General features: G+C 38.4%; 1 protein-coding gene and 1 pseudogene across 1 annotated transcript; both read left to right on the forward strand.

The window, feature by feature from the left end:
• Window positions 1-2,059: 2,059 nt before the first annotated feature.
• LOC142838513 (hyaluronidase PH-20-like) lies at window positions 2,060-6,849 on the forward strand. The gene is made up of 3 exons (XM_075953977.1): window positions 2,060-3,019; window positions 3,472-3,564; window positions 6,403-6,849. Exons 1-3 carry the CDS (start codon window positions 2,060-2,062, stop codon window positions 6,847-6,849), a joined length of 1,500 nt encoding a protein of 499 aa, XP_075810092.1.
• A 6,421-nt stretch (window positions 6,850-13,270) lies between these two features.
• Window positions 13,271-23,461, forward strand: LOC142838514 (large ribosomal subunit protein eL8 pseudogene; annotated as a pseudogene).
• Window positions 23,462-27,073: the final 3,612 nt, after the last annotated feature.

The raw sequence follows: 27,073 nt of genomic DNA on the forward strand, positions 1-27,073 counted from the left end.
TCCTCAGCTGCCCAAGGAACTAACTGGGGACACTTATGACAGATCCTTAAACCTGTTTTCTTGAGTTCTGAGTCACTTTAAGAGGGAAGCACAAGGAGAGGGCTGTTAAGCCTTCTGTGTAGCTGGCTGATCAAAATTGCCTGTTGTGACTGTCATCTGAAGTAGAGGATCCCTACTGGTAACTGAGACGCCAGTCTGTGGGCTCTACCTATTGTTAACTCGTGTCAAATTACATTACATGAGAAGACACTCAGTTGGTGGCCCCTTCAGAATCCATAACATTTTTCCTAGAGGTCACAGTGCTAGAGTTGAGGAAAAACCAGAAGTTTGTATTATCACCATGGGATAACTAATAAAAAGCATACATAGAATAGTGCCTTATCGTTTGCCTTCACAGTTTGGTGCCCTCTACTCTAGCCCATTCCGTCACAATCTACTCCACCTTAGTATACTTCAGTTATTACTTTTATTATCATTATTGAAATGACCATTACGACTATTCAGTTGAATTTGTGGCAGGTATGTCCCTGACAGGAAAGATCTTCAATTTGAAAAAGAGCTATAAATAGACTGGCACTTTCTTGGGTCTTATCTAGAGCTCCATCTTATCTGCAATGACTGGGATGCAGAAGTGATATTTAGGCTGAGCTTTGAAGTATTCTTTCTAGTTAGATTTGTCTAAAGACGTTCTCAACGTGGAAAGTCTGGTTAAACCATCTGTGACGGGGACACTTCACTCTCCTGTTTTCTGTCAACAAACTACCAAGGATCTCTTTTGAGGTTAAAGCAGCAGCATAGCAATCTCTTGAGTACTACTAGTGTGTGATTTATTGTAAATACAGATGCTCCACCCTTATTTTGTGGTGATAATGTCCACAAATATCTGATAACCCAGAGTCTACTGATTACTTTTTAATTGTCCAACTAACATATCTAGATTATTATATCTGAAAGCATGAGGACCTAAACCAGTGATAAGTGTGTGTGTGTCTGTCAACTGTATGGGCTTCCCCTAAATTTCTACAAATTGAGATAATTTCTGCTAAAGAAGTTTCTCCTCTTCTTTTATTTTTTAATTTCAGTCTTTGATGAAGACTTTGCTTATTGATATTATCCCCAAACACCTCTGCATTATCTAGATCAAGACTCCTGGTAAGTATTTCTTTGGGATTATTGTGCTAGTAATGCGCAATCTCCATTTTTTATAGATTTTTAACTAAAATGATGACATCACTTTTCCCTTCACTTTTTTTTACTTTCTGTCTCTACCAAATACTCTCCCACAACTGTTTCCGTGTGTCCCCTCATTCTCAAATTGATAGCCTCTTTTTCTTTGATCATTATGTTATACTCATAAGTACAACTTCTTGGCTGCATTTTTGTTGTGTGTCTACGTTTTCATGACTGACTTCAAGAGACTCCCTCAATCTAAGTGAGTGCATTGAGTTTTATGATTTCCAAAGTTAAAAATAATTTTTCATACCTGAAAAAAAAATTTAATTCTGTGAAAGGTTGTTTTCAAAATTTAGTCGATCATTACAGAGCGGTCATTTAAGACCAACACATAAGAATTTATCTTTATTCAAGTTGCTTTTGCTAAAGCATTGCTATATACAATATTTTATATACACAATAAAAGAGAAAGTGTTACATTCAGTTCTGTGTGGGATCAGGGATGATTTTTGAAGATGAATGTTGACTGTTACACATTTTGTATCATACAGAAGAGAAAAAATATATTGCTTTAAACACAATAGTAGACCTTCTTCCTTTTGAAATTGAGTTAAGTTCTCCTCATAAAACATTGACGACTTGCTAAAGCTCTTATTCTTACTACAATGAAGTCCATATTTGTCTTTTTTTTTCAGTTCTGGATGATTGAACGTGCTACAAAAATATTCCTGAAATGTGACTCGGGACGTATAATCTTCAACATAGAGCAATCATCACACTGTCATGGTGGACTTCATCTCTATCTTTCTTACCTTTTGCACCAAATACTGTACAAACCTAATTGTGTAAGAAGAAATCAGTGTTTGCACAGTAATTAGTCTCGATGATGGGAGGGTTGAGATTTAAGCACCTCTTTAGGGAGAGTTTTGCTGAGTCTGAGGGTACATTCCAGGTAGTGGTAATAATCTTCTTTTTGAGTCCATGTTCCTTGGCGGTGGATTATAGGGCTGCACCACTTATGCCCAATGAGACTTTCCTTTGGGCTTGGAATGTTCCAGCTGAAGCTTGTATCGGAAGTGTTAATCACTCATTGGATATGAGTTTCTTCTCTTTAACTGGAAGTCCCCGGAAAACTGCCACAGGGCAGGCTATCACAATATTCTATATTGACCGACTTGGAAAGTATCCGCATATAGACGAGAAACAAAGGGAAGTGTTTGGAGGAGTACCTCAGGCGGGGAATTTTCAGGAGCATTTGGACAAAGCTAAGACTGACATCGAGCATTACATTCCAGTAGACCAACTGGGCCTAGCTGTCATTGACTGGGAAGAATGGAGGCCCACCTGGGAACGAAACTGGACACCAAAGGACATTTATAAGAATAAGTCTATTCAGTTGATACAGACCCAAAATCCAGGTATGAACATTGCACAGGCCACCATAAAAGCCAAAGAACAATTTGAATTGGCAGGAAAAAAGTATATGGAAGAGACATTAAAATTGGGGAAAAAACTTCGACCCCAATACTTCTGGGGTTTTTTTCTTTTTCCTGATTGCTATAATTATCAAAATTACCTAGATCCAGGATACAAAGGAAAATGTCCTAATATAGAAATAGAGAGAAATAATAATCTTGGCTGGATATGGAAAGAAAGCACAGCTCTTTACCCAGCAACCTATCTGAAGAGAGAATTGAAATCATCGCCAAATGCAAAACTCTACAGCCGCTACCGTGTAGTGGAAGGCATCAGGATGTCTAAAGTGCGTGAGGAAAATAATCCACTTCCTGTTTTTCTGTACACACGTGTTGTTTTCTCTGATCGGATATGGGAGTTCTTTTCTCTTGTGAGTAAATCAAAGAATTATAGCTATGTGCTATTGTGCAGAAATAGTGTCAACAGGAATGCAATATTATTCAAAAGTGTAATTCAGCTCTATGTATCATTTAGGAATACAGGCATCAGTAGTTCTATGTTCTCTGAAGAAGGCAAAATTAGTACATTTTTAGTGTTTAATATAGTCATATGGTCTGTTAGCAGCCATGAAAGTACTGCAAAATGTAGAAAATATTTTAACCATTCTCCTCCTCTTTCTCCTCCTCTTCTTGGAATCTGGGTCTTTTTCTAGCAGAAAGCATTAAATATATATAGTAAAGAAATGCCAGAGTAAAGGATTTAAAGAGTGTATTAGTTTTTAAAGCATTATTGCTAGGTCAGCATGCTCTGCTTGGTAAATATGTCCTGTGTAAATGCCTCCACTGGTTACTCCCTGCTAACTCTTTGTATCACCTTTATCAGAATGACCTTGTGAACACTATTGGTGAAGCTGTTGCTCTGGGGACCAGTGGAGTTGTAATATGGGATTCTATATCTATAGCACAACGTGCACAGGTAAGGTATTGGTATATGAAATAGAAAATAATTCTATCCTTAATGATTTTTGAGGACTTTGTCGTAAGAAATTTAGCATTATGCTTGGCCATAAGTAAATGCTTGCTATTCGTCAAATTAATATATACTACATTTTTTTTTATTATTATGAAGTAGAAAATGTTGTACCTGTCTTGAGGAATCAGATGTTCAAAGAGATTAACTGGCATTCTCTAAGCTCCGTGTTGTAAGTAGCAAAACCAGGACTATACAATTTCAGTTTTCTGACATGATGCTTTAATGTCAGACAACAGGTCTCTAGAATTTAATTCCCCATATCAAGAATTGTCATCATTTTTGCAATTTTCTTGAATAAAAGAAAGAGTTTCTGTGCATATATACTTGTGTGTATATGTGTATGTGTCAATAAATGTGAATTTAACATTGCTAAGCAGAGGTTGATTGTGTGTGTGTGTGTGTGTGTGTGTGTGTGTGTGTGTGGACACAGAAGCAGTGTTGATTGCTGTCCACCTTATCTTTTAAGAGAGAGTCGGTCACTTAACCCAGAGTTTAGCAATTTGACTCTATTGGCTGGCCAAAAAGCCCAAAATATTTATTTGTCTTTGCCATTCTAGTGATGAGCATATAATCACATGATATTCTACTTGGCTTTTGGAAGTTGGTTATGAGAATAAATCCCAGGTACTTATACTTTCACATGAAGGGTCTTCTTAGCCTCTTTAGCAGCCAGTCCATACCCTTTTTCTAGTTGTTAAAATTGACTCACTAAAAGTATCAAGTAAGCCATCTCCTTCCACCCTGCTTTATCGGATCCTGTGGTGTGATAAAACCAGTCCTACCTTATGAGACGCGTATTTTCTTTTTAATATTTGCGATTCTTGTGAGGCAGTTATTAAACATGGTCATTATTAAAAATCAAAAAGTAAATAAACTTCACTAAGTACAAAAATAACTAATGCTTACAATACACCAATTATTTTGTTTCATGTCCATCCCAGTACCTGAGATTGTGTATACGTGTTGTATCTGCATTGGTGGAACACTCTAGAATGGATGCTTTTCACATCATACTTCCATACTATGAAAGAGTAGCTTTCTCAGTTCCCAACTCTGCATTCAGTGTTATTGGTTGGGAACTTGAAGTTGGCCAGTGTGGGTTTAATTATATAGCACCTTTAGGTTGCCAGTTTCAATATTTCCATAGAGAAGATGAAAGATGACTTTCAAATAATCTTCATTCCTACAGTCTGCCTTTTGTCTCATCCTTATCTCTGGAAATAGCTCCAATACTCCTTGAACTTGGTATAACTTTTAAATGTATCATTAACACTGAGAATATAATATTTAAGAATATTAGCATAGACCTTAAACTCTTAGAATATAATAGTGTTTAGGAAAAACTACACAAAAATTAAAATATTGGTGCTTTATAAGCAGTTAACACAGAGATTTGAGTCTACAAAGAAAGTATCTTGGATAGTTACTTTCTAATTATGTAAAACCAGAATGATAAGAAGTCAGTCACATGTAAAATGCAAATATACAGCATTCCACACAAATGGAATATTAGAAGAGCTTCATATGAACCTACTATGCTAGTTTTCTTAGTTTGGTTTTTATTGTGAGAAAACATTCTAACCAGAACTTACAGGCTAAAGGATTTGCTTGGTTTATACATCCTGACCACAGTCCACTGTTGAGGGACTACAGGGAAGAAACTCAAGGTAGGAACTTGGAAGTTGTAACTGAAGCAGAACCATGGTGGAATGTTTCTTGGTAGCTGGCTCTCCAAGCTCGATTTCAGCTACTTCCCTTTTTGGCTTCTAACCTTATCCACAGTCTCCTCCATTGTAAGCTCACACAGTCACAGGCTCTGGGGACAGAAGGGCAGATATCTTTTCCAGGTCATTACTGAACCCAAAATAAAGTCTCAATACAAAGAAAATAGCCAATAGATCCAAGTCAGCTGCAAAGAGCCTTTGCTTTTCCTGTCAATGTGCTACCACAGTTGCCTCATTCAGTAGAACTGTTGATCACTACAGATCATAATTAATAATGTTTTTTAATGACCTCCGACCAAGTTTAAGAACAGTGATGTTAAGATGGACCACTCTGCCCTTCATCTCTCTTACGTACACAATTTGTTAAAGAACTGTCATGCACACCTTTGACTGTGTAACATTTAGCTACAAGGTACAGAGTTGAACATATTTTATCATTTTGAGACATCAGTTTTGAATCTGTTTAATTATGTTTAACTGATTGGTAAAATTATTTGTGATCTATTGAGGGTTAACTGAAGAAATGTAAAATCTCATATACATACATCTTATCCGTTGTCTTCACAATAACCCTATGAGGCAGCCAGAAAAATCATTCCTACTCTACAAGTGATAAAACTGAAGCGTGACCAAATTAGCCAATTTTCCCTATGTGATCCAGAGAGCAACCTAAGATCTGCAAAACTTGAGGCATGCTAGGTTGGCAGACATGGTTATTAATGAAGGTGTTACTACTGTCGGGCAAGCAAACCTCAAAGTCCGAGTCTAACAGTTGTAAAATTCCATACTCTTGATTAATTCATGAATTATTGGGAAAGATGAAGTCTGGGGTAGGTTAAGCCTCAACTAACCAATTCTTCTGGAGCACTAAATGACCTACAGAACTTGCAAATGTTAAAATATAGTTGGAATAACCTTCCTTGTCTGAGTGAAAATGGGAATTTGTGTCACTTGTTCAGTCAGATGTTTCATTTGATTTTAAGAGTTACTATAAGATATCTGTTCACACAGGAATGTGAGCCTTTATGCACTCACTGATGTCCTTATTATTTTACAGACAGGTTGTCCAGCCCTACACAAATACGCGAACTCTATCCTGTATCCATACATAATCAACGTCACCCTAGCAGCCAAAATGTGCAGTCAAACACTTTGCAACCATCGAGGCATCTGTACAAGGAAAGACAAGGATTCAAATCACTATATTCAGTTGAATCCGAAGAACTTAGAAATTATTTCGAAAAATGAGAAGTTTGAAGTAGTTGGCAACCCTAGAGTTGGCGACCTGAAGTACTTTTCTGAGCATTTTAAATGCACCTGTTATACCAACATGAACTGTAAGGAGAGACCTGATATTGAAAAGGTGGAAAATGTTAATGTGTGCACTCGCAACAATATTTGTATAAAGACTCACGTAGATCCTGATAGAGCGTTCTTTCTCCTACCTGGAAAAAACCTTCTCTTTTTCATCACTGTCCTTCACATACTCTGTCATCTGCTCTAGGGGCCTCCGAATTTCCTAGGGCAGGTATCAGTGGGTGTCCCTTAGTTATATCTGCTCCCAGCATTTGAAATATTTGTTATAGTCTTGTGCTAACTCAGAAATGAAAAATGGGATTCTATTTTAATAGCTGAGATTCTATTTTGATATGTAAATGAAAAATGTCTATTCTTCTAATAAAGACTGGTAACAACCAAGGAAGCCATACTTGAATAATGGTTTTTATCTCAGGAGGAGAATTGAATAAAATCAAATTACTATAAATGAGTGCCTTTGTTAGTAGTTTGTCACAGTTTCAAAAATGATCAAGTGAGTGTTAAGATAAAAATTCTTTATGTAAAAAGGTATGTTTGGAGTGTGCTAGTCAATTCAATTACAGAGGTAGGAATTTTATAACTTTGAAAATAAAATTTGTATATCTTTATTTTAAAGTAAAACAAACTTAACAAATGACATTCTTCCTTATTTTTGTACTTATGTCTTCAGAAACCACTTTTATACAGTAATCTAGCTATATTTTCATTCCTAATTGTCATTTAATTTGTGTTTCCCAAACACAAATTCATCCAATCATTCACATGATCATTTATTTATTCATAGCACATTTATTGACTATTATTTCCCTCAAGTTTGGTATTCATTATTGCCAAATGTTTCTTGCTTGTTTGAAGGTGAAAGAAACAGAGAGAAAATGGATCTGGGGGAGAGGGGAGGAGATTTCTGGGAGGAGTGGAGGGAGAGGAAACTGGTCAGGTTGTATTGTATGAAAAAAAGATCTATTTTCAATAAAAAAAGAAAATGACAACATAGTGTGTTTTAAATGCTATGGTATGTTTAGAGTGCTCTGGCTTGCAGATAAAATTTTGAGGGCATCGGAGATTTCTGAGAGAGATGAGGAAAAAGTTTTTATTTATTTATTTTAATTGTTATTGTTTAATTAAATTAAAATACAATTGCATAGTTTTCTTCCTTCATTTTTCTTCCTCCAAGCCTATCCATGCTCTTTTTGCCTCCTCTTCAGTTGAAGGCCTCTTTTTATTTAACTGTTATTGTTACATATATATGTAAACAGATAAATATATAAATACCAGCTGATTTATCTTTTATTGTTATTTATTTACACACACACACACACACACACACACACACACACACACACACACACACACACAGAGTCCTGAGAAGCTGGTATTGGATAACCAATTAGGAGGCTCATCTCCAGGGAAGACAATTCTCCCACTCGCAGCATTCCTTAGCTGCCTGTAGTCATTTGTCTAGGGTTTCGGTTTTCCCTTATATGTGACTTACGTTTTTCTCTTTCTGCTTTCAGTATACTTTCTTTGTCCTTCATACTTAATGATTTAATTGCAATATGCCAGGAGGAGTTTCTTTTCTGATTTTGTTCATTTGGTGCTCTATGAGCTTCTTTTATCTGCATGGCTTTGTTTTACTTTGGTGAAGTTTTCTTCTTCTATTATTTTTGTTGAAGATATGGTATATACCATTAACGTGGTGTTGAAATAACCAGGCTAGCTAAGGATAAAACAATTATATTTTATTTATTATAAGGGGAAAACTCACAAAACAGGAAAAGAGAAATCCAAGCACAACAATGCCCCACAGGAAAAGGCTCAGAGATCGAGTACCTGGAGGTGCACATGGTTTTACCCTGGGTCCCAGTAAAGCCATGTCTTAACTGAGACCCACATCTCTTTTTGTTTTTTTGCCATTATCTTCTTTTTTGTAATTGATTTATATTGAGCTCTACATTTTTCTCTGATTCTCTCCCTGCCTCTCCCCTCCCCCTTGATCCCTCCTCCAAGGTCCCCATCCTCCCAATTTACTCAGGAGATCTTGTCTTTTTCTACTTCCCATGTAGACTAGATCCATGTGTGTCTCTCTTAGGGTCCTCTTTGTTGTCTAAGTTCTCTGGGATTGTGGTTTGTAGGCTGGTTTTCTTTGTTTATGTTTAAAAACCACCGATGAGTGAGTACATGTGATAATTGTCTTTCTGTCTCTGAGTTACCTCACTCAAAATAATGATTTTTAGCTCCATCCATTTTCCTGCAAAATTCAAGATATTTTTTTTCCTGCTGTGTAGCACTCCATTGTAAATGTACTACATTTTCTTTATCCTTTCTTCGGTCAAGGAGCATTTAGGTTGTTTCCAGGTTCTGGCTATGACAAACAATGTTGCTATGAACATAGTTGAGCACATGTCCTTGTGGCATGATTGAGCATTCTTTGGATATATACCCAAAAGTGGTATTACTGTGTCTTGAGGAAGGTTGTTTCCTAATTTTCTGAGAAATTGCCACATTGAAATCCAAAGGGGCTGTACTGTCTTGCACTCCCACCAGCAATGCGTTCCCATTTCCCCACAACCTTTCCAACATAAGTGTCAAAAGTCAGGTGTTTGAAGTTGTGTGGATTAATTCTGGGTAAGACCCACCTTTTAAAGATGATGGGCTAACAAGGTTCCCCAACAACGTGAGATTCTTCTCTCACATCTATGTCTATAATACGTCTTGCCCTTTTTAAATAGCCTTTCTTTTTTTAATTGTTCTTATTGAGTTATGCATTTTCTCTGCTCCTTTCCTTCCTCCTCTCTCCCCATCTACCCTCTCACATGACCCCACACTTCCAATTTACTCAGGAGATCTAAATTATATAAATAAATAAATGAGGTTTTTGTCCCTTGACAGTGTCCCCCACTTCCTATATGATCTTTTCCTGTGTTTTAAAAACCTTTTCATATTATTTCTTGTGTGGTCTAATCCTTTATTTGAACCCTGGATACTCTTTCTTCTACATGGTTCATTCCAGTTGTAAGGTCTGTTTCCTTGAATGCTTTATTTGGGTTATGGAAAAGGTAAGAGTGTGATATTATTTACTGGGATCTGTAATCTGTCTCTGGTGGATGTATTCTTCCTCCATATAGCATGGAGATGTTAATTTTTTTTTCTGTAGAAATGTTTGCTTTCAATATCGGGGATGTCCTTGAGCTTACAATTCAGTTGAAAACAGTGGTGTGTTTTTAAAAGATTCTACCTTTAGTCAGCAGAAGCTGTCAGTTTCTTCGTTTCTCAGACCCGACTCAATTTTCTGCATCACCTGATATTCATATATGATCTAGATCTTTCTGGTTTTAAACCTCCACATCCTTTCTACTGTCTACTCTGCTAAGTCAGTCATAAATCCCAGGGCTTCCATGAAGCCTCTTCAGCCCTCTCCAGATTTCACCTGGTTTGTCTACCTGCCCTAGTATGTCTGCTGATACGTCTTCTCCCAAAAATCTACTTTGAAGTTTTCTTCTCTCCATTCATTCTCTTTTACCTATAACTCCAACCCCAACATTGTCAAGATCTGTAGATTATTTTTCAAATTTTTTGTTCATTTTACCTACCAACCACAGTATCCCCTCCCTTCCTCCTGCTCCCCCCACCTTCTTCCCCACTCCTCATCTACTCCTCAGAAAGGATAAAGCCTTCCAAACTAGTAAACAAAACCTGGCACATCAAGTTGAGGCTCCTCCCCTCCCTGCATCATGATTGGGCAAGAGCTGTGGACTCTTAAATTAATTTCTTCATTAGCCATACAGAAATCAGTTTAAGCCATCTCTTTGCTTCCTGGCATTTTATTTAGTCTCTGGGATACAGGAAGGTGAGAGATGTTAACATGAACCCACACTATTCCTTGTTTTGATGGCTTCCCCATACTATAAAATATTTCCAGGAATAACTTCAGAAGATTGACCTTGTAATACAACTGAAGTTTGCATCTAAAATATGTTGATGATATTCGCTTTTGCCATAGCTAAACATATTTTAGTTAAAATAAACAGCAACAAAAATGGAAACCTTCATTATACACTTCCTATGCCTCAGACACTGTTCTGAAAATTCCCTATACTTTATGCACCAGTTCTCCAGTTTATCCTGTGATGCTGGTACTGTGATTTGCAACAATTAGAAAAAGAAGAACTTCAGAAATTGGGAGCTTAAGCAACTTACCTATAACACTTGAGATTAAGTCCTGTTATGATCTCTGTCATTCCCCATTTGTTGTTGCAGTTAAATAGGAATGAAAATACAGCGAGATAGCACTACATCCTCAGCGTATGGACACATTATCCACTGGTAGTTAGAGTGTAGAACAACTTCCTTATATAGATTTGTTTGTAGGAGCTCAATATCACCACTACTGTGGAGAACTGTCTGACCCTTTGTTACAAACACACATCCAGGTGCTTATTCAAAAAACAATAAAATATATTCTCCTGCAAATAATTTTGAATGTTCCTAATAGCAGGACACACACACACACACAAACACACACACACACACACGAACACGCACACTCCAAACTAATATGCCAAATATGCTTTAATTGGTGCATGTACAACTAAGCTGAGATATAAACATACAGTAGAATATTCTTTAGCAACATGTAACCATATAGAGAGATATCAACTTAATGACCTTGAGACCAATTTTTTCTCTTTTCTTAACTACTTTCTTACCACTTTGTTCCTCTCCCATCTCATAGCTAGCAACTGACAAAAACCATATACTTAATGTGCACAATTTAATATTTCTAAATATGTGTCATTGTGAAATAATTGCCATAAAGCTAATTAACATGCCCATCATCTCACATGGATTCCACTATTTTTATTTTTCTGTTCATAATACTTAAATTTGCTAGCGTTTAGCAAATTTCAAGTATATGACACAGTACAAAGTTAGCCATAGTCACTTTACTGTACTGAAACTCATCTGCCATGATTGAAACTTTGTACCCTGTAAGCAATAACTTTTCATCATAATCCTGCAGCTCAGCCCCAGATCTCAGCAACCACCATTGGGTAGTACTGGGCAATATGAATTTAACCACTTGGGTATCTTATGTAAGATTATGAAATATTTGTCTTTATGTGCCTGGATTTGTGGGACTTAGCATAATTGTCAGGTTTCTCCATGGTGCTGGAAATGGTAAGACATCTCTATTCTTTTCCTGTTCTTTTGCCATGGGTCATTAAGCTTGTTTTCAATTGTGACTCTTGTGAATACTGCTATACTATTCATAGAAATGCAGAAAATTTTAAGATACTGATTCACTACACATTTATGTTACTGAGGGTGTACTTATACAAGGAATGCATTAGTCATTGGAGAATGCAATTTTTTCAAAGGCTTTTGTTGCTGTCAAACTAAACTAAAATAATACTTTATAGGTTTTTTTTGGGGGGGCAAGGTTGAACTACTATAAAAATACAATAATACTAGGTGCCTTTTTGAAAACAGAAACTTTTATGTTTCTGGAAGTTTGAAAGTCCAAGGTCAGGGGGACAGGAGACAGCAGATTTAATCTCTGATCACTCTTTGTGCTCAAAAGCACTGATTATATCATTATGTAGCAGAAAGATTAAGGCTGCTCTCTGAATCTCCTTCATAACACTACAGCCATTTGCTAGGGTTTTACCCTCATGATATAATCATCTCTCCAAAGGCCTATTTATTAACATCATCCTCAGTGTTAGGATCACAACATAGGAACTGGGTGGCAAAACTCAATAGGGAAATGACAGTTAAGAATTTTCTACAGTCTGTTCAATATTTGGACTACTATGTAGATGGGATTTTTTGTCCTGCCTGGTCCTGCAGCTGTTCAGTTCCAAAAAAATACACAGAGGCTTATATTAATTATAAACCGTTTGACCTATTAGCTCAGGCTTATTACTAATTAGCTCTTACAACTTAAATTAACCCATAATTCTTGTCTATGTTTAGCCTCATGGCTTGGTACCTTTTATCAGTGAGGCATTCTCATCTTGCTTACTCTATGTCTGGCTGGTGACTGACTCTGCCTTTCCTCTTCCCAGTATTCTATTTGGTTGCCACACATTTACTTCCTGACTAGTTACTAGCCAATTGGTGTTTTATTAAACCGATATGAGTGTCAAATCTTTATAGTGTACAAGAGCATTATCCCACAGAACCACTACATTTTTACTTTTTATGTCCAGAGAAAACTACATGATATAATTCCACACAGATCTTTAGTATTAGGAAGCTAGGTGATAGCCGCCTAAGAGTGAAAACTGCCACTCAACTAATGGATCAGGATGAGTGACTATTGTTGAAATAATTTTCATGAAAAGGAAGAAGGGAGGTACAGACCATGGAGTCCCCAGAAGGAGAGACAGCACAAAAAGACTCTAGTGCACTGAAGTAATCATAGCTAGAACAAGCTTCCCAGATCAGCTGCATGAAGCTGTGGTCCCGACGGGTCCAGTTGGTCTGGCTGAGTAAGACATTGTCAAAGCCATTGCTGAGAACTATGAAGGTTTCTTTTGCATCATCAGTAACTTCAGACTATGCTTTCTCCTTGGTAAGCCTGAAGGGTATAATGAGGTAGATCCATGGTGACTGGGACAGATACATTTGCTGCTTTTCACCCTGACAATCAAGTGAGCCTGAGGACTCAAAGGTAATCAGGGTCAAGTGACCCTTGTTCTGTGATAGGAGACAGGTTGTTTTCTTTATTTCATTGTGTGATGGGGGCCTTCCTGAACTGCATAAAGCAGGTAATGGGGCTACTGTATGACCTCCATGTGGATCTGGTTGCAGGCCTGGTAGAGGATACTTCAGGCAATGGCATTGCTAGTCCATCAAGACCCATGTGAACCCGGGTGAGCAGCTCTCAGTTGGTAACACTGTCAAGTTGAAGTGCATTCTGGCCTTGGAAACCCCTTAAAGCACAATAAAATGGGCTGCTTCTTTTCTAAATTATTGTGAAAATTTATTAAGTTGTTAAAGAATATGACTTCACGATTCAGAGCAAGACTGTCAACCTGGTGTGGTGGCGTATCCCTGTAAAACCAACAGTCAGGAAGCCATAACAAGAAAATGGCCAGGATTTGATGTTGGCCAGGAAAACTTAATGAGTACAATGTCAGCCACGGTTATATAAGATGGTATTGTATACAGCAAACAAACATAACGGTCTTGGCTAGTACTTATTTTTGAAAAATATTTCTTTAGATGCTATGTTTTCATGCCTAGCAATCTCTCCACTCAAATTCCCCCATAAGTATGTGTGTACAATAACAAAGAAAAAAGTGGTCATGAGTCTGAAAAAGTAGTGAGGAATATGTGGGAAGTAAGGGGGTTCATCTATTTGAATGTTTATTTCCCTCTTAGTAGAACTGTTTAGGAATGGGTAGGAGGTGTGGCCATGTTGGAATAAGTCTGAACTTGTTGGAAGAAGGTGTGCCACTGGGGATGGGCTTTGTGGTCCCAAAGGCCTACATCAAACCTAGTGCCTTTCTGTCTATGCCTATAACTTTCCGATCATAGGTGAGTTCACAGCCACTGCTCCAGCACCATACCTGCCTGTAACCATAGTTTCTTCCATGATGATCCTCAATTGACCATCTGAAACTGGATGAAATTGAGCATCCCAAGCAAATGCTTTCTTTTATAAGTTTCCTTGATCATGTGCCTTATTTGGAGTGAATAAAGGTGAGAGGGAAATGATGTAATTACATTATAATCTCAAAAATTAAAATGAATAATTAAAAAGTATTGGCCATAGCAAACCAGCAGCCATTGCTAACTTCATCAGGCATCTTTATCTTTTCTTGTTCTTGCATCTTCCCTTTAACCACACCCAGATGTTGAAAGTGACACAAAACTTGAAATAGAAATGGATGATATTTATTTTGTATAAATAATAAAGGGCACAGAGGGAAGAAACTTGAAAGAGCCACAGACAGCCGGGTGTGGTAGCACACGTTCATAATCTCAGCATTTAGTTATCAAAGGCAGAAGGATCAGGATTGTAAGACCAGCCTCTGCTATATAGTGAATACAAAGCTAGACTGGGTTATAGAAGGCCCAGTCTCAAAATAAAACCAGAAATAAAAACCAACCAAAAAGACCACGAAGACCTCTCCTCATCTACCTCTCCACAAACAAAAGTAAATCCATGGACAATCTGTCAGGCATAGCAGCAATACAATTACATGTTTCAAGGATCAAAGTGCCGTTTCCTGGCTCAGCGTCGCCAATGGATGGCACTCACATCTCTGAGAAAGCTGGGAAGAGCATTTCATTAGTCACATTCTTGCCGAAGTGACGAGGTCAATGCTTGTGATGATTTGACACCTTACTGTGTATAGAAATATTTCCAACCCTGACAGAGAAGACAGTCTAGCTGGCTAATGTGCTCATGAGGAAATAATTCCCAACTTCGTGCTTCTCTAATTTCTACAAAGGTGTCATCCTCCACATCCCAGATTTCCTACCAGGTGGCAAAGGAGGCTACATTCTCCATGGACATCCTAATCCCCAGGAAACACCCAGTTTTCCAGTCATACTTGGAAATACATCCTGAGTAGACTCTACCCTATGATGTCACAGCCCTGGATGTGGTTCTTCTCAGAATACAGGCTTGTGTTCCATCAAAACCTAACTCTCTTGTGTTTTTGTATGGGAGACAATGCTTCACCCACACTCTGTTTGGTTCTAAAGCTGTTACTCTAACCCAGCAGTTCTTTCTGGTGAAATTTTAAGAGGCCACATAAGTCTATGATATAATACACGGTTTGCCTCTTTAGGCAGGAGAAACCTCTCTTTTACCAGCCAGGTAGTTAAAATGTTATCAAGACCTAAAAAACTGGGTCCCTTGGGCCAACTGGGAAGGTTCTATCACTGTCTCACTTTCTGTGCTCTTAGCAATTGAGATGCTTAGGCTCTCTCGCTGAATTGTTCATTCATAAGCCATGCCTTACTTCCCACCCCAACAGACCCATAGAAGACCCACCACAGTCCTCCAGGAACTGTGGACCCACAGGGAATTTAAAGTACCTTAAAAATACAGGTTCGTGGACCCCATTAACAGAGGAATTCCCAACTACAACATGAGTGGGCCTCTCTGGTCATGGCCTCTGTCTGCTTGTTGGGACCCTTGTGTTTCCCATTCTGCTCCTGATCTGTCTGTGTCAGGAGCTGACAGTGGGGTACTACTAACTCACAATGCACATTGTTCTGTGTGCGTCGCATCTGGCTACCAGAGGTCCATTTGAAACCAACCACTTCCTCAGTCCTTTAATAAATGAAACTGCAGGTTCTATAGGCCAGTAAAAGTGTTGGACATATTCTTAAATAAATAACCCAAAAGAGTATATGTGTCTATTATTTTCATTGTCTCCTTCAATATTATGTAAAAATTGAGTTTGTAATATTTAGGATTTTCATATCCTTTGCAAACTGAAACCATCCAGTCAGGGATTGGAGGGGCCTTGTCCCTATAGAGGGTCAACTTTGTATTCCCCAGCTAGTACTGACTATATAGCTCTGGCCAGGAGAATTGCCACCAAAACCTACTTTTTTTTCTATTTAGAAGGTTCTAGAATATTTCAAGGATTTCTTGTGAGTCATTGGATGTAGGTCCTGGGATCTGAACTCTAATCTTTTGACAGGGCAGCTCTTAACCATTCATCCATTCCTCAAGCTTCCAGAATGATTCAGATATTCTTATAATTTTCCTTATGTAACTACCCTACTCTATAAAATTAAGTCATTCAAACTTAGAAGGCTTATAAGGACTCAAATACTGACATGTACAAATGACCACAGTTTACAGTGACTCCATAATAAAAGCAATGCAGCTAAAATTGCTTTCAAAATGTCTGCCCCCTCAGGAACTGTCTTTCTCTGGGGATGTGAGAGTAGGCTGAGAACTGGAACATTCTATAATGAAACTGACAGTTTTACTCCACATTCTCCCCATATCTTATAATTTTATTCATATTCATAAATTCTCACACCTATAATTCATTTCTAAAAAATTTTACATTTTTATGCATTGATGATTATGTTTTGGATACTTAATACATCTTCATTTATTCCTCAGACTCTCTGGGATTTTTCAGTACTTCAGAAATTTACTGGTATTCTCAACAGCCATGCCTATATATAGCTCCACTAAGAAGTTTCTTATCTGAGACTATGTGATGCTTCTTAAATAGAAAGGTCTGCCTAAGCCTCAACACTAGTGAAGGAGAAACTACACTGTGGTCAGTATGCTCCCAGGTGCTCGGGTTATTGACTGCACTGTTCTGCCTTCCTTGTGGAATATCTGCAAATGGGATTGGTATTTTGGTTAGGTCCTTAAGCATAAAAAGAGATTTTTTTTTAAACCAATACTTCCAAATTTTAGAATCTTACTTATAGATAGCCAAATTCTGGACTTTGGATGCATCAAGACAAGATTTCCCTGAATTTCAGTCCTTACCTAAAAGATCTGGGCCCCCTTTTTTTAGTAATCCAAGAGGGTGGGGCATCTTCATTCCTTCCTGATAACCGTGAAGATCAGAAGGTCATAAGGAATCCTTCAGGAGGAATTTGTTGTAGAACAAACTCATTGTTCTTACCTTGAAAGATTTGAATCTTAATTTTTTGAGGAAAGAAATTGAGAGCAGGCAGTTAGGCAGGCATATCATGACAGTATCACACACACACCACACACACCACACACACACACACACACACACACACATCCCTTCTACAGACAAGTACAATATGGTAGATGAGCTGGGCAGTTGTACATGAACTATGGAAACAGCCGTTGCTTTATAGTGGCTGTGTCTCTAGGTAGTTAATGCTCTTTGTGGTTAGCATCCTTAGATTGTTCGCACTGCATCAATGATCAAGGTTCTAGGACACACTCCCAGCAGCCATTCATGCACATCCGTGAATATGCTGATAGCATGGAAAGAAAATCTACACAGCCATCTTGGTCCTAAATCAAGTGCAATACAATTGAACACAAAAGGTGGGGACATTAACAATGACATCACAAAAGGGAAGGAACTGTAATAAACTTCTTAGGTGCTCAGAACCGAATAGGACACCAGGCCATGCATGAGTCAGTAGACCAGAGACCATGAGTCAGTAGACCAGAGACCATGAGTCAGTAGACCAGAGACCATGAGTCAGTAGACCAGAGACCATGAGTCAGTCTTCTTAGGTCTCTGGAGTGCATTGTCACTTTGTTTTGCTAAACTGACTGTTTCCTGAACTGCCTGGCCTCAGTGGCTTTCCTTAGACTCAGATGTTTTAGGTTATTTGTTCTCACTGACACTCTGAGACTGGCAGTAAAATTTACATTGAATTAGAGGGCAAAATCAGCGATTGGCCAACCTGAACTAGCCATAGAGATTTTGGAGGACCAGATAGGAGGACTCAGGAAGATACAGGGAGGCTTAGAGAGATTTGTGGTCCTTTTCAATCAGGGAAGCATGGAGAATTACGGTCAGCTGATTGTTCCTTCTTTCCTATCACTCTTTGGATCTATCAGCTTTTTATCCCAATATTTGACTCTTGAGTTTTTATTGATATTAGAAAAACTTAGAAAAATGCATCACTTGGAGGCAAATTCCATAGTGCCTTCTGTCCTGAACTCTAAAGCCAGAACCATGTGGTCAAAGCTGCCAAATTTTGTTGCTTTCTGGGGCTAGAACATGACCCCCTGTTCATTTATGTCTTCATCAGCTTTCTGTTTTCAATGATTACCTTTACTGCCTAAGCTTTGCTGTCTGGTACTTGCTCTGTAGACCAGGCTGCCCTCAAACTCAGAGATCTATTAGTCTCTGCCTCTGGAGTGCTTGGAATAAAGGCATGCACCACCACACGAGCTGTAAGCTTTTCTTCAATTCCTTTTCACAAGCTGGAAACTGGGCTGGATGGTATCTTTCCCTGAGTTCACAACTTCCTTTAATTCATTTCTTAATCTGTTTAATTCCTTGAAAACAGGACTTAGTTCCATTCCACTTCCTAGTATTACTTTTCTTCTCAAATTGTACATTTTGTAGTTTTACTTTCTAAGTTTACTCCATTTCTGTAACATGATCAGGGCCTGCTTATTGGGGTTTCTATCCTGCCCGGTACCCCACAGCTGGCAAGCCCCAAAGAAAATCACAAAGAGATCTCTATAAGTTATAAAGCTGATTGGCCCATTAGGTCAGGCTACTTATTAGCTCTTGTAGCTTATATTAACCCATTATTTTGAACTATGTTAGCCATGTGGCTCAAACCTTTTTCAGTGGGGCAGATCACATCCTGCTGCTTCGGAGTCTGGGTAGGAGTGGGAGGAATCAACTTCCTCCTTCCCAGAATTTTCTTGTTCTCATTGTATCATTTCTACTTCCTGTCTGGTTTTCCCACCTATACTTCCTGCCTGGCCAATCAGCGTTTATTTAAAACGTGATTGACAGAATACAGACAATTTCTATTGCTGTGAAGAGACACCATGACCATGGAAACTCTATAAAGGAAAATATTTGATTGGAGTATCTTCCAGTTTCAGGGATTTAGTACATTATCATCATGGTGGGACATGGTGACATGCAGGCAGATACAGTGCTGGAGAAGGAGCTGAGAGTCCTATGGGCAACAGGAAATGAACTGTCTCATTGGGTCATGTCAGGAACATAGGAGACCTCAAAGCCTACCCCAACAATGATACACCTCCTCCATTAAGGTCACACCTACTCCAACAAGGCCACACCTCCTAATAGTGCCACTCTCTTTGGGGGCCATTTTATTTAAACCACCACATGATTATTCAACTCAGATTTTGGAACTGAGGCTAACTTCAAGCTAATACCATTTGCCATCTTTCCTCATTGTATTTTATATTGCAAAAATGTATATGGCATTGGATTTTTTTTGTTTACTTTTTGTTTGGAGACAGAGCTTCTCTGTGTAGCCCTGACTGCCCTGGATCTTTCTCTCTAGACTAGGCTGGCCTTGAACTAAGAACTCAACCTTACCCTGACTTCCAGGTCCTGGGATTAAAGGTATGTGTCCCCACATCCAGAAAGGTATTTTAATTATTCTTTAAATTTATCAGAGAAATTGTGTAGCAAGTTTGACCTTCCATACTTTCCATCAATCACTTGGTTGTAATAACTAGAGTCAGGGGTGAAAAGACCCGTAAATAAATAAAATTTATCTACTCTCTGTGTCCTCTGTCCCTCTGCCTCTGTTTACCTTCTCTTTCTCTGTGTCTATGTGTGTGTCTGAATATGGGCATATGGGCTCACAGGTGTGGCCACCCAGGGAGGCATGTGTGGAGGCCACAGGTTGACATCCAGTCATGTTCCTCATTGTTTAAGTCGGGATCCCCTCTCCCCCACTGAACCCTGAACACTCTTTTTTAGCTCGGCTCCCAAGATTCTTTTGCCTTCACCTTCTAGTTCTGGGCTTAGCATGTGCCCCATGAAACCTGACATTTAAGTTGGTGCAGCAGGTCCAAACTCAAGTTCTCATGTTTATGTAACAAACACTTTACCCATGGCCCATTTCCTCAGCCTTGAAATTTAATTTGGTTAGGTAAAGTATTGGTCTCAGTGCAAAGGTCTTATTCTGATTCTTAAGTCCCACCCACCGAAGGAAAAGTTGGCCTGCATGTGCCTTCATACGTGTGTGTGTGTGTGAATGTATGTGTGTGTGTGTGTGTGTGCATGTACATGTGTATGAACGTAAACTTCTATTTTTCTGATCACTAGTGGGTGACTTAAAATACAAAATGCAACCTGATTGTTGTATTCAGACCTCTTATCATGTAGCTAAATAAAACCTTTGTTGCATGGAAATTCAAATTTAAGAGCACTATGTTGGAGTCTAAATTGATATCTTTGAAGATATCAGGATATAGTCTTAATTCCTCTTCTCCCCATTCCCCTGCCTAAGCCAGCCAGATTCTAGCTCCAATTTTTTTTGGTTGGTTGTACCAGCAGAAAGATTTCCATCAGCTACATGCTGTCTAAAACAAACCATTCAGTCCCAAATGTTCTATGCTGGTTTCAATTGTTACCTCCCCCTCGCCTAAGGGGAGAAGACTGGACCTTGACTTCCTAATTGGATTGGCAGGCAAATCACTGAAGCTTTTTCTAATGCTTATCTCCCCACTTGGCAAAAAAAAAAAAAATGACAATGATAATTTTATCCTAGTTTTGTTGAAAATACTTAAATGGTTTCATCATCATATATACATGCTCTATTTTTAGATACTTGAGAGAATTACCCTTGTTAATAATGTTTCAATCAAGTCTCATTGAAAGAATTGTTGCATTTATCTTAATATTTAAATTATAATGAAAATCTCAATTTTAATTAAAAGTGTAGAAAATCAGCAAATTCGACTTTTGGTAATATTTGTTTTACTTTACTTACTATGACTTTTGGAAATGCAGTGATTGCATGCTAAGAATTAAAAGCAAATAAGCCATATGCAACTAAATAAAAATATCTGTTTTGTCAACCATAACATTAATTAAGTAGGCAAAGCACTAATTAGATGCAACTTCCAAGGCGTTGGCTGCTTTGTAATTATCTTTATAATTAGAGTTTGTGCCTTTTGAAGCTTCTTTTTAAGTCTTCAGATTCATCAATTTCTCTGCTCTGGGATATTTTCCCATATTTTATAGCTTTGTTACGTTTGTTTTTTAATCAAAGGAGTAGGTTTTATGAAGTTCTTGTCTCCATTCCCAATCTCTTTTTTGGTTTAAATTCATCAAGCATTCTAAAACAGAACAGCTCTCAATGACAGAATCATTCATGTTTTTTTTTTCATCTTATTCCTCAGACTTTTCTCAAAATTCTTCTCTTTCCTATACCTGAGACTCCCCTGGTCATTCCTTAGCCGTAATTGTATTTTCTTCGTGCTCTAGCTCTGAGTTTCTGTTTCTTTATCTCAGGTAAGACTGACGACGACAGTTTTCTACTTTCCCTTGTTCTTGGTGATGAGACACATACAGCTGTCTGGCCTTTTCCTTTGTAAGGGTAAATGTCTGCAGATTTCTGTGGAGTATAGAGAGGCAGAGAGACTCTACCGACACATATTTATAGTGGTATTATGAGGCTGAAGTTTTAGCTCACTTTGCTTTTGCATAACATCTGCTGTACACTTATACTCTATGCTGCAACAATGCCTATTGATAATTGCTGGTATCTTATAGATGCAATGAACACACTAATAGCCAAAGAAAGACCATCATTGTTTTGATTTTTGATAACCACTCTTCCTTTTTTGGGGGGAATAGAGGCACAATCAACTCGTTTGATTAGACTAAAATATAGTCTCCTGACACTGAAAAAATATCTGGATTTTGTATTAACCATATGGTTTGCTACTATTTCATTTAAATGTTGACTACTTATATAAAATTTTTTTTAATGATCTAATTCAATGAAGCAAAATTTTCTAGATAAGTTTCATTTTGGTTGTCAGAAAACCATGGCATTGGATTAAAGGAAGGCAGTTTAAAATCTATGTTGAACAGGGCGTCTTCTCATGCTCCCTTCTGGAGAAGTGAAGGCAGAGAGCACAGCCCACAAAGAGGCCTGCCCTTCTGATTTGCTTGTGCAGCTGGTCTCTCAGCAGCACCAAGTTTGGTTCCCGAGAATCATCTCTTAGGCTTCTCTGCCTTAGTGATGCTGCAGCATGAATTCCTGAAGTGTTTTGTTTCCACCAAAACAATTTCTCCGTGGTTCACATATTTAGATTCAGCTTTCGTTTTGGAGGAATTCTAGTGCCGAAGGAAATACAAGTCATTAAATGGGCTTGGGATTTATATTACTTTTCAAATCTGCTACTACTGCCTTAGTTATAAAAGAACAAGTGAGCAGGAAAGAAAAGTATTAATAATAATAGACAACCCCAAATTTATTGTTTTCTTATTGAATTTATTCATATAATGTATTTTGATCATATTTTCTCCTCTTCCATTCCTCCTTGATTCTCCCCGCCTCCTTTCCTACCGGGCCTTATGTTCTTTCTATGAGCTTTTAAAAAAAAGTCAAGATCTCCGTGGCTGCTTACTTATTACCCACAATTCCCTTTTCTTTCTCTCTCTTCCAGCCGAGCAAGATGCTCAAGGAAAGGAAGGCCACAGGGGAAGAAGGTGGCCCCAACCCCCACCGTTGTGAAGAAACAGGAGGCCAAAAAGGTGATGAATCCTTTGTTTGAGAAAAGGCCTTCGAACTTCGGCACTGGGCAGGACCTCCAGCTCAAAAAAGATCTCACAGACTTCGTCAAATGGCCCAGCTACATTAGGCTGCAGCGGCGAAGGGCCTTCCTTCTGTAAGTGGCTCAAGGTTTTCTTTAGCCAGCTCCCCCAGGCCCTGGGTCGGCAAACAACCACACAGCTGCTTGAGCTTGCCCACCAGTAAAGGCCAGAGACAAAGAGGAAGCAAGGCTGCTGGCCCTGACTGAGAAGAAAGCTGCTGCCAAAGGGGATGTCCCAAGTAAGAGACCACCTGTCCTTCGAGCAGAGGTCAATACAGTCACCACCTTGGTGGAAAACAAGAAGGCTCAGCTGGTGGTGATTGCCCACAATGTAGACCCCATTGAGCTAGTGGTCTTTCTGCCTGCTCTGTCTTGGAAGATGGGGGTCCCCTACTGCATCATCAAGAAAAAGGCCAGGCTGGTGTGTCAGTTCTACAGGTGGACATATTCCACTGCCGCCTTCACACAGGTTAACTCTGATGAGATCTGCAGCCACTGGGGTGGCAGCGTCCTGGGTCCCCAATCTGTAACTTAAATTGCCAAACTGGAAAAGGCAAGGCCTTAGACCTTGCTACTAAACTGGGTTAAACGTATACTGCTAAGTTTTCTGTACATAAATATAATTGCAAACTTAAAAAAGTCAAAACAAACAAAAAAAACCCGAAAAAACAAAAAAAATGTAAAACAATGGTACACACACACACACACACACACACACACCCCAAACCACAGAATTTGTTTTGTGTTATGTCGGCTAACTCTTCCTGGGCGTGAGGCCTGTCCTGGGGTGTGGTTGGTATACCCAATGACACTCCACTGCAGAAAACTGTTTTGTTTTCTCTTATGTGCCAAGTATAAAGGAATACAAACAAAGCAAAACAAATAAATCTTGTCTTTATTCTTTTTAAGTTCTTTGTGTCTGATTGAATAAACCAAAGGCAGATTAACAGAGAACATACATTTTATTTAATAACTTTGCAAATACAAAGGAGACTTCTTGAAATAAGGAAGATCAAAAGAAGTGAAGAAGCAACTAGTACCAAGAGCTTTTAAACGTGAAAAGAAAAATAAAGAAAAAAGTAAAGAATACTAAACTGTGAAAATTGATAGTACAAAGAGAAAAGGGAGTTTGAGCTTGTAAGGTATAATAATTTTTGAGAAAGTGAAATATATGTTGGAAATGACTGAATTGCTAGGCTTGCTTATATTCATTTAGTGTTCGCTCCAGGTGCCAAGTGTCTGGAATAGTCTCATGCCCTACTCCGGGGCTGGTTATACACACATGAGGGATTTTCTATGTTGCAGAAAGTGGGAGAGTCCTTCCTACATTTATTGTTCCCTCACCATCATTAGCTCAAAAACCTAATATGCCTAAATGACGTATTTTTCCATGGAGTGTTCCGAAACCATTCATTTCTCTGCTGAAAACTTCAGTGTAAATTTTCTTAAAGTAAAAGCTAAATTTGTGTCTGTGGGGAAAAGAATCAGTTCAGGACCTGAGTAGTGAGTGTTGCGTTAGGAGGAAACACACTGAAAAGAACACATGTAAGCATACTGCCTCATTCAATTCGATTCATCTTCCAACCTTGTGAATATGTCAGTCCAATAAAGAGGTTGAATCTCAATTGTCTGATGGGTCTTCTGTTCACATATATAAAACAGATACTCCGTGTCATAGAATTCTTAGTAAGCAGCATTTTCTCACAGGGCTGTGCACACTCCTCTTTGTAGAGTGGTTGTGTATCTACAGGTGACTGTTTTGGGGTGAATAGTCCATAAACAAAAAACATTGCATGAGCTTTTTCTTAAGCCTGAGGATCTCACCTGCAGGAAGAACAGCAGGACATTCTTGTCTGGTCACAGATGCCATCCCTTCATTCATCCTTCTGCTACCGTAGGTCTGCTTGATGATCATATTTGCAGAGATGAATGCAATTCATATTTTTGATATTAGTGAGATACTGGCATTACTAACAATTAGACTGATCAGTTAACATGACAACAATTTGAACAACTGTTGTAAGGCACTATAAAAATCATGCCTCTCTTAGGAAAACGGTGAGGCGGATAAGAGAGACAAGGTTGAAATAAAGCCCCTCCCGGAAGGTCAGAGGTTGAGCAGGATGGATTGAGAAGAGAGGAAGACTTGTATTAAAAATATGTTCTCCCTAGGGCAAGTGAGAGTCTAAAAGAGACAAAAGAGAGACAGAGTAAAGATTCTTGATCTGTGATCTTGGGAAAATCTGCTACTTTGTGATGTCATTTGCTTCTAGGAGCTTGAATTGACTTTGGAGTTCTTTCTATGAGGTCACCTGTTGAGATGGTACTCCAGCTGTCCTGGAAATGTTGGTGAGTCTAGCTAGGCCATGATCCTCTCGAGGGCAAGAGGAGTGTCTGTTATTAAAATGGAAGTGCAGGTGGTGAGGAGATCCTCATAAGGCCCTTCCAAGCCAGGTAACAGTGCACAGTATTTCCTAAGCTTCTTGATAGACACTTGACTTCTTGGCTGAAAGCAATGGCAAGAATTATTGTTCAGTGGAGGATCTCCTTTGTTCATGTGCAATATGTCCCATGTACGTATGCCAGTTAGTTCGTGTGTATTGCAAATCATAACATCTAACTGTGTCTGGAAAGCCCATTCACTCTGGGAATAGAAGGGTTCTTCTTCTTCTTCTTCTTCTTCTTCTTCTTCTTCTTCTTCTTCTTCTTCTTCTTCTTCTTCTTCTTCTTCTTTTTTGTAAGCACGAGATGTTGCTAAGCATAAAATCACCAGAGGCATTTATGTTCATAACTGAAGTTTTCAGTTATTATAAAGGCAGGTCCATTTTGGTTATTTATAGTTCAATTTCTTGACTGGAATTTTTCCATAAGTATATTTTTAATTTTTATGTTTAGATTTTTCATCTTGTCCTGATTATTAAGGATGTTATCAATTATAAAATTATTTTGAGAATAAAATAATCATTGTGAACAAATAGTTTATTTATGATGAAAATGTGAGTTTCTTAGTCAAATTCAATCTATAATGGAATGTCAAAATGAGGAATAGTCTTAGTTACTAATATCTTTGCCATGGTCCTGATGTCAGCATGAATACTTGGATTACAATCAATCCTTCCACTGAACATGCAGTGTGACTATCTCCAAAGGCAGGAAATAGGTCCATAAGGTCATGCGAAGTATCGTCATTCTGTGAGACCTCGTGATGGCAGAATGGTTTCCTCTGGAAAGTTTGTTATATTTACAATTAGTGAAACGGGAAAGAATTTGCTCAGAATATGAATGCTTAGGCAGAATCAATTGCATTTTAGTTCCCCATTTCTCACTACTTGTATGTGTATCTTATCCAGTGGGAAGTAAGTGCAAACCATGATTAAAACAAAATAGGCTACAAGTAGAATTTCTGGCCCAGAGTATGAACCATCTGCTGATTGTTCAAAAAAAAAACTTCACATATTTTCCCCAGATTTCTCTGAATGTAAATAATATTATCAGGAAAATAAGTTTGCAAACTGGGTGGAGAAAGGAAACAAAGGGGTCAATTTCCAGCTGCATGCAATAACTTTGTCAGTTTCTTTTATTCTCAAAAGGTTTCATTCTCCTAGGTGCAGGCTTGATGGTGGATAAACTGTTTAGAAGGAAAAGGAACAGTTTGAAACACTAGCATGATATATCCATTTGCAATAGAAATGTCAGAAAAAATAAAAAATTCCTAGGTTTCAAATACTATTACCAGTATGACAGACTCCAAAATCCTATATGGAATAGTGAATTGGAGCAATTTGATTGTTTCCCTGTAAGTGGAGGTTTCTCTCCTCCCTACCAGTTCCTGAATAATCACTCAGAGACTTGTAAATAGTTGGCCAATGCCTCAGACTTATTATTAGCTAGCTCTAACATATAAATTAATCCACATTCCTTACCTATGCTTTGCCATGTGTTTCGTGGCTTGTTACCTCATTTTCTGTATGCTTTGCTTTCTCTGTGGCTGGTTAACATATCCCAGATCCCATCCTTCTCCTGTGTCTCTGCTTGGATTTCCTGCCTGGCTCTATCCTGCCTTGCCATGGGTCAAAGCATCTCTATTTATCAACCAATGAGAGCAACACATATTCACAGTGTAGAGAAAGACCATCCTACTGCATTT

Source organism: Microtus pennsylvanicus, chromosome 19, assembly GCF_037038515.1.
Source record: "Microtus pennsylvanicus isolate mMicPen1 chromosome 19, mMicPen1.hap1, whole genome shotgun sequence".
NCBI lineage: Eukaryota > Metazoa > Chordata > Mammalia > Rodentia > Cricetidae > Microtus > Microtus pennsylvanicus.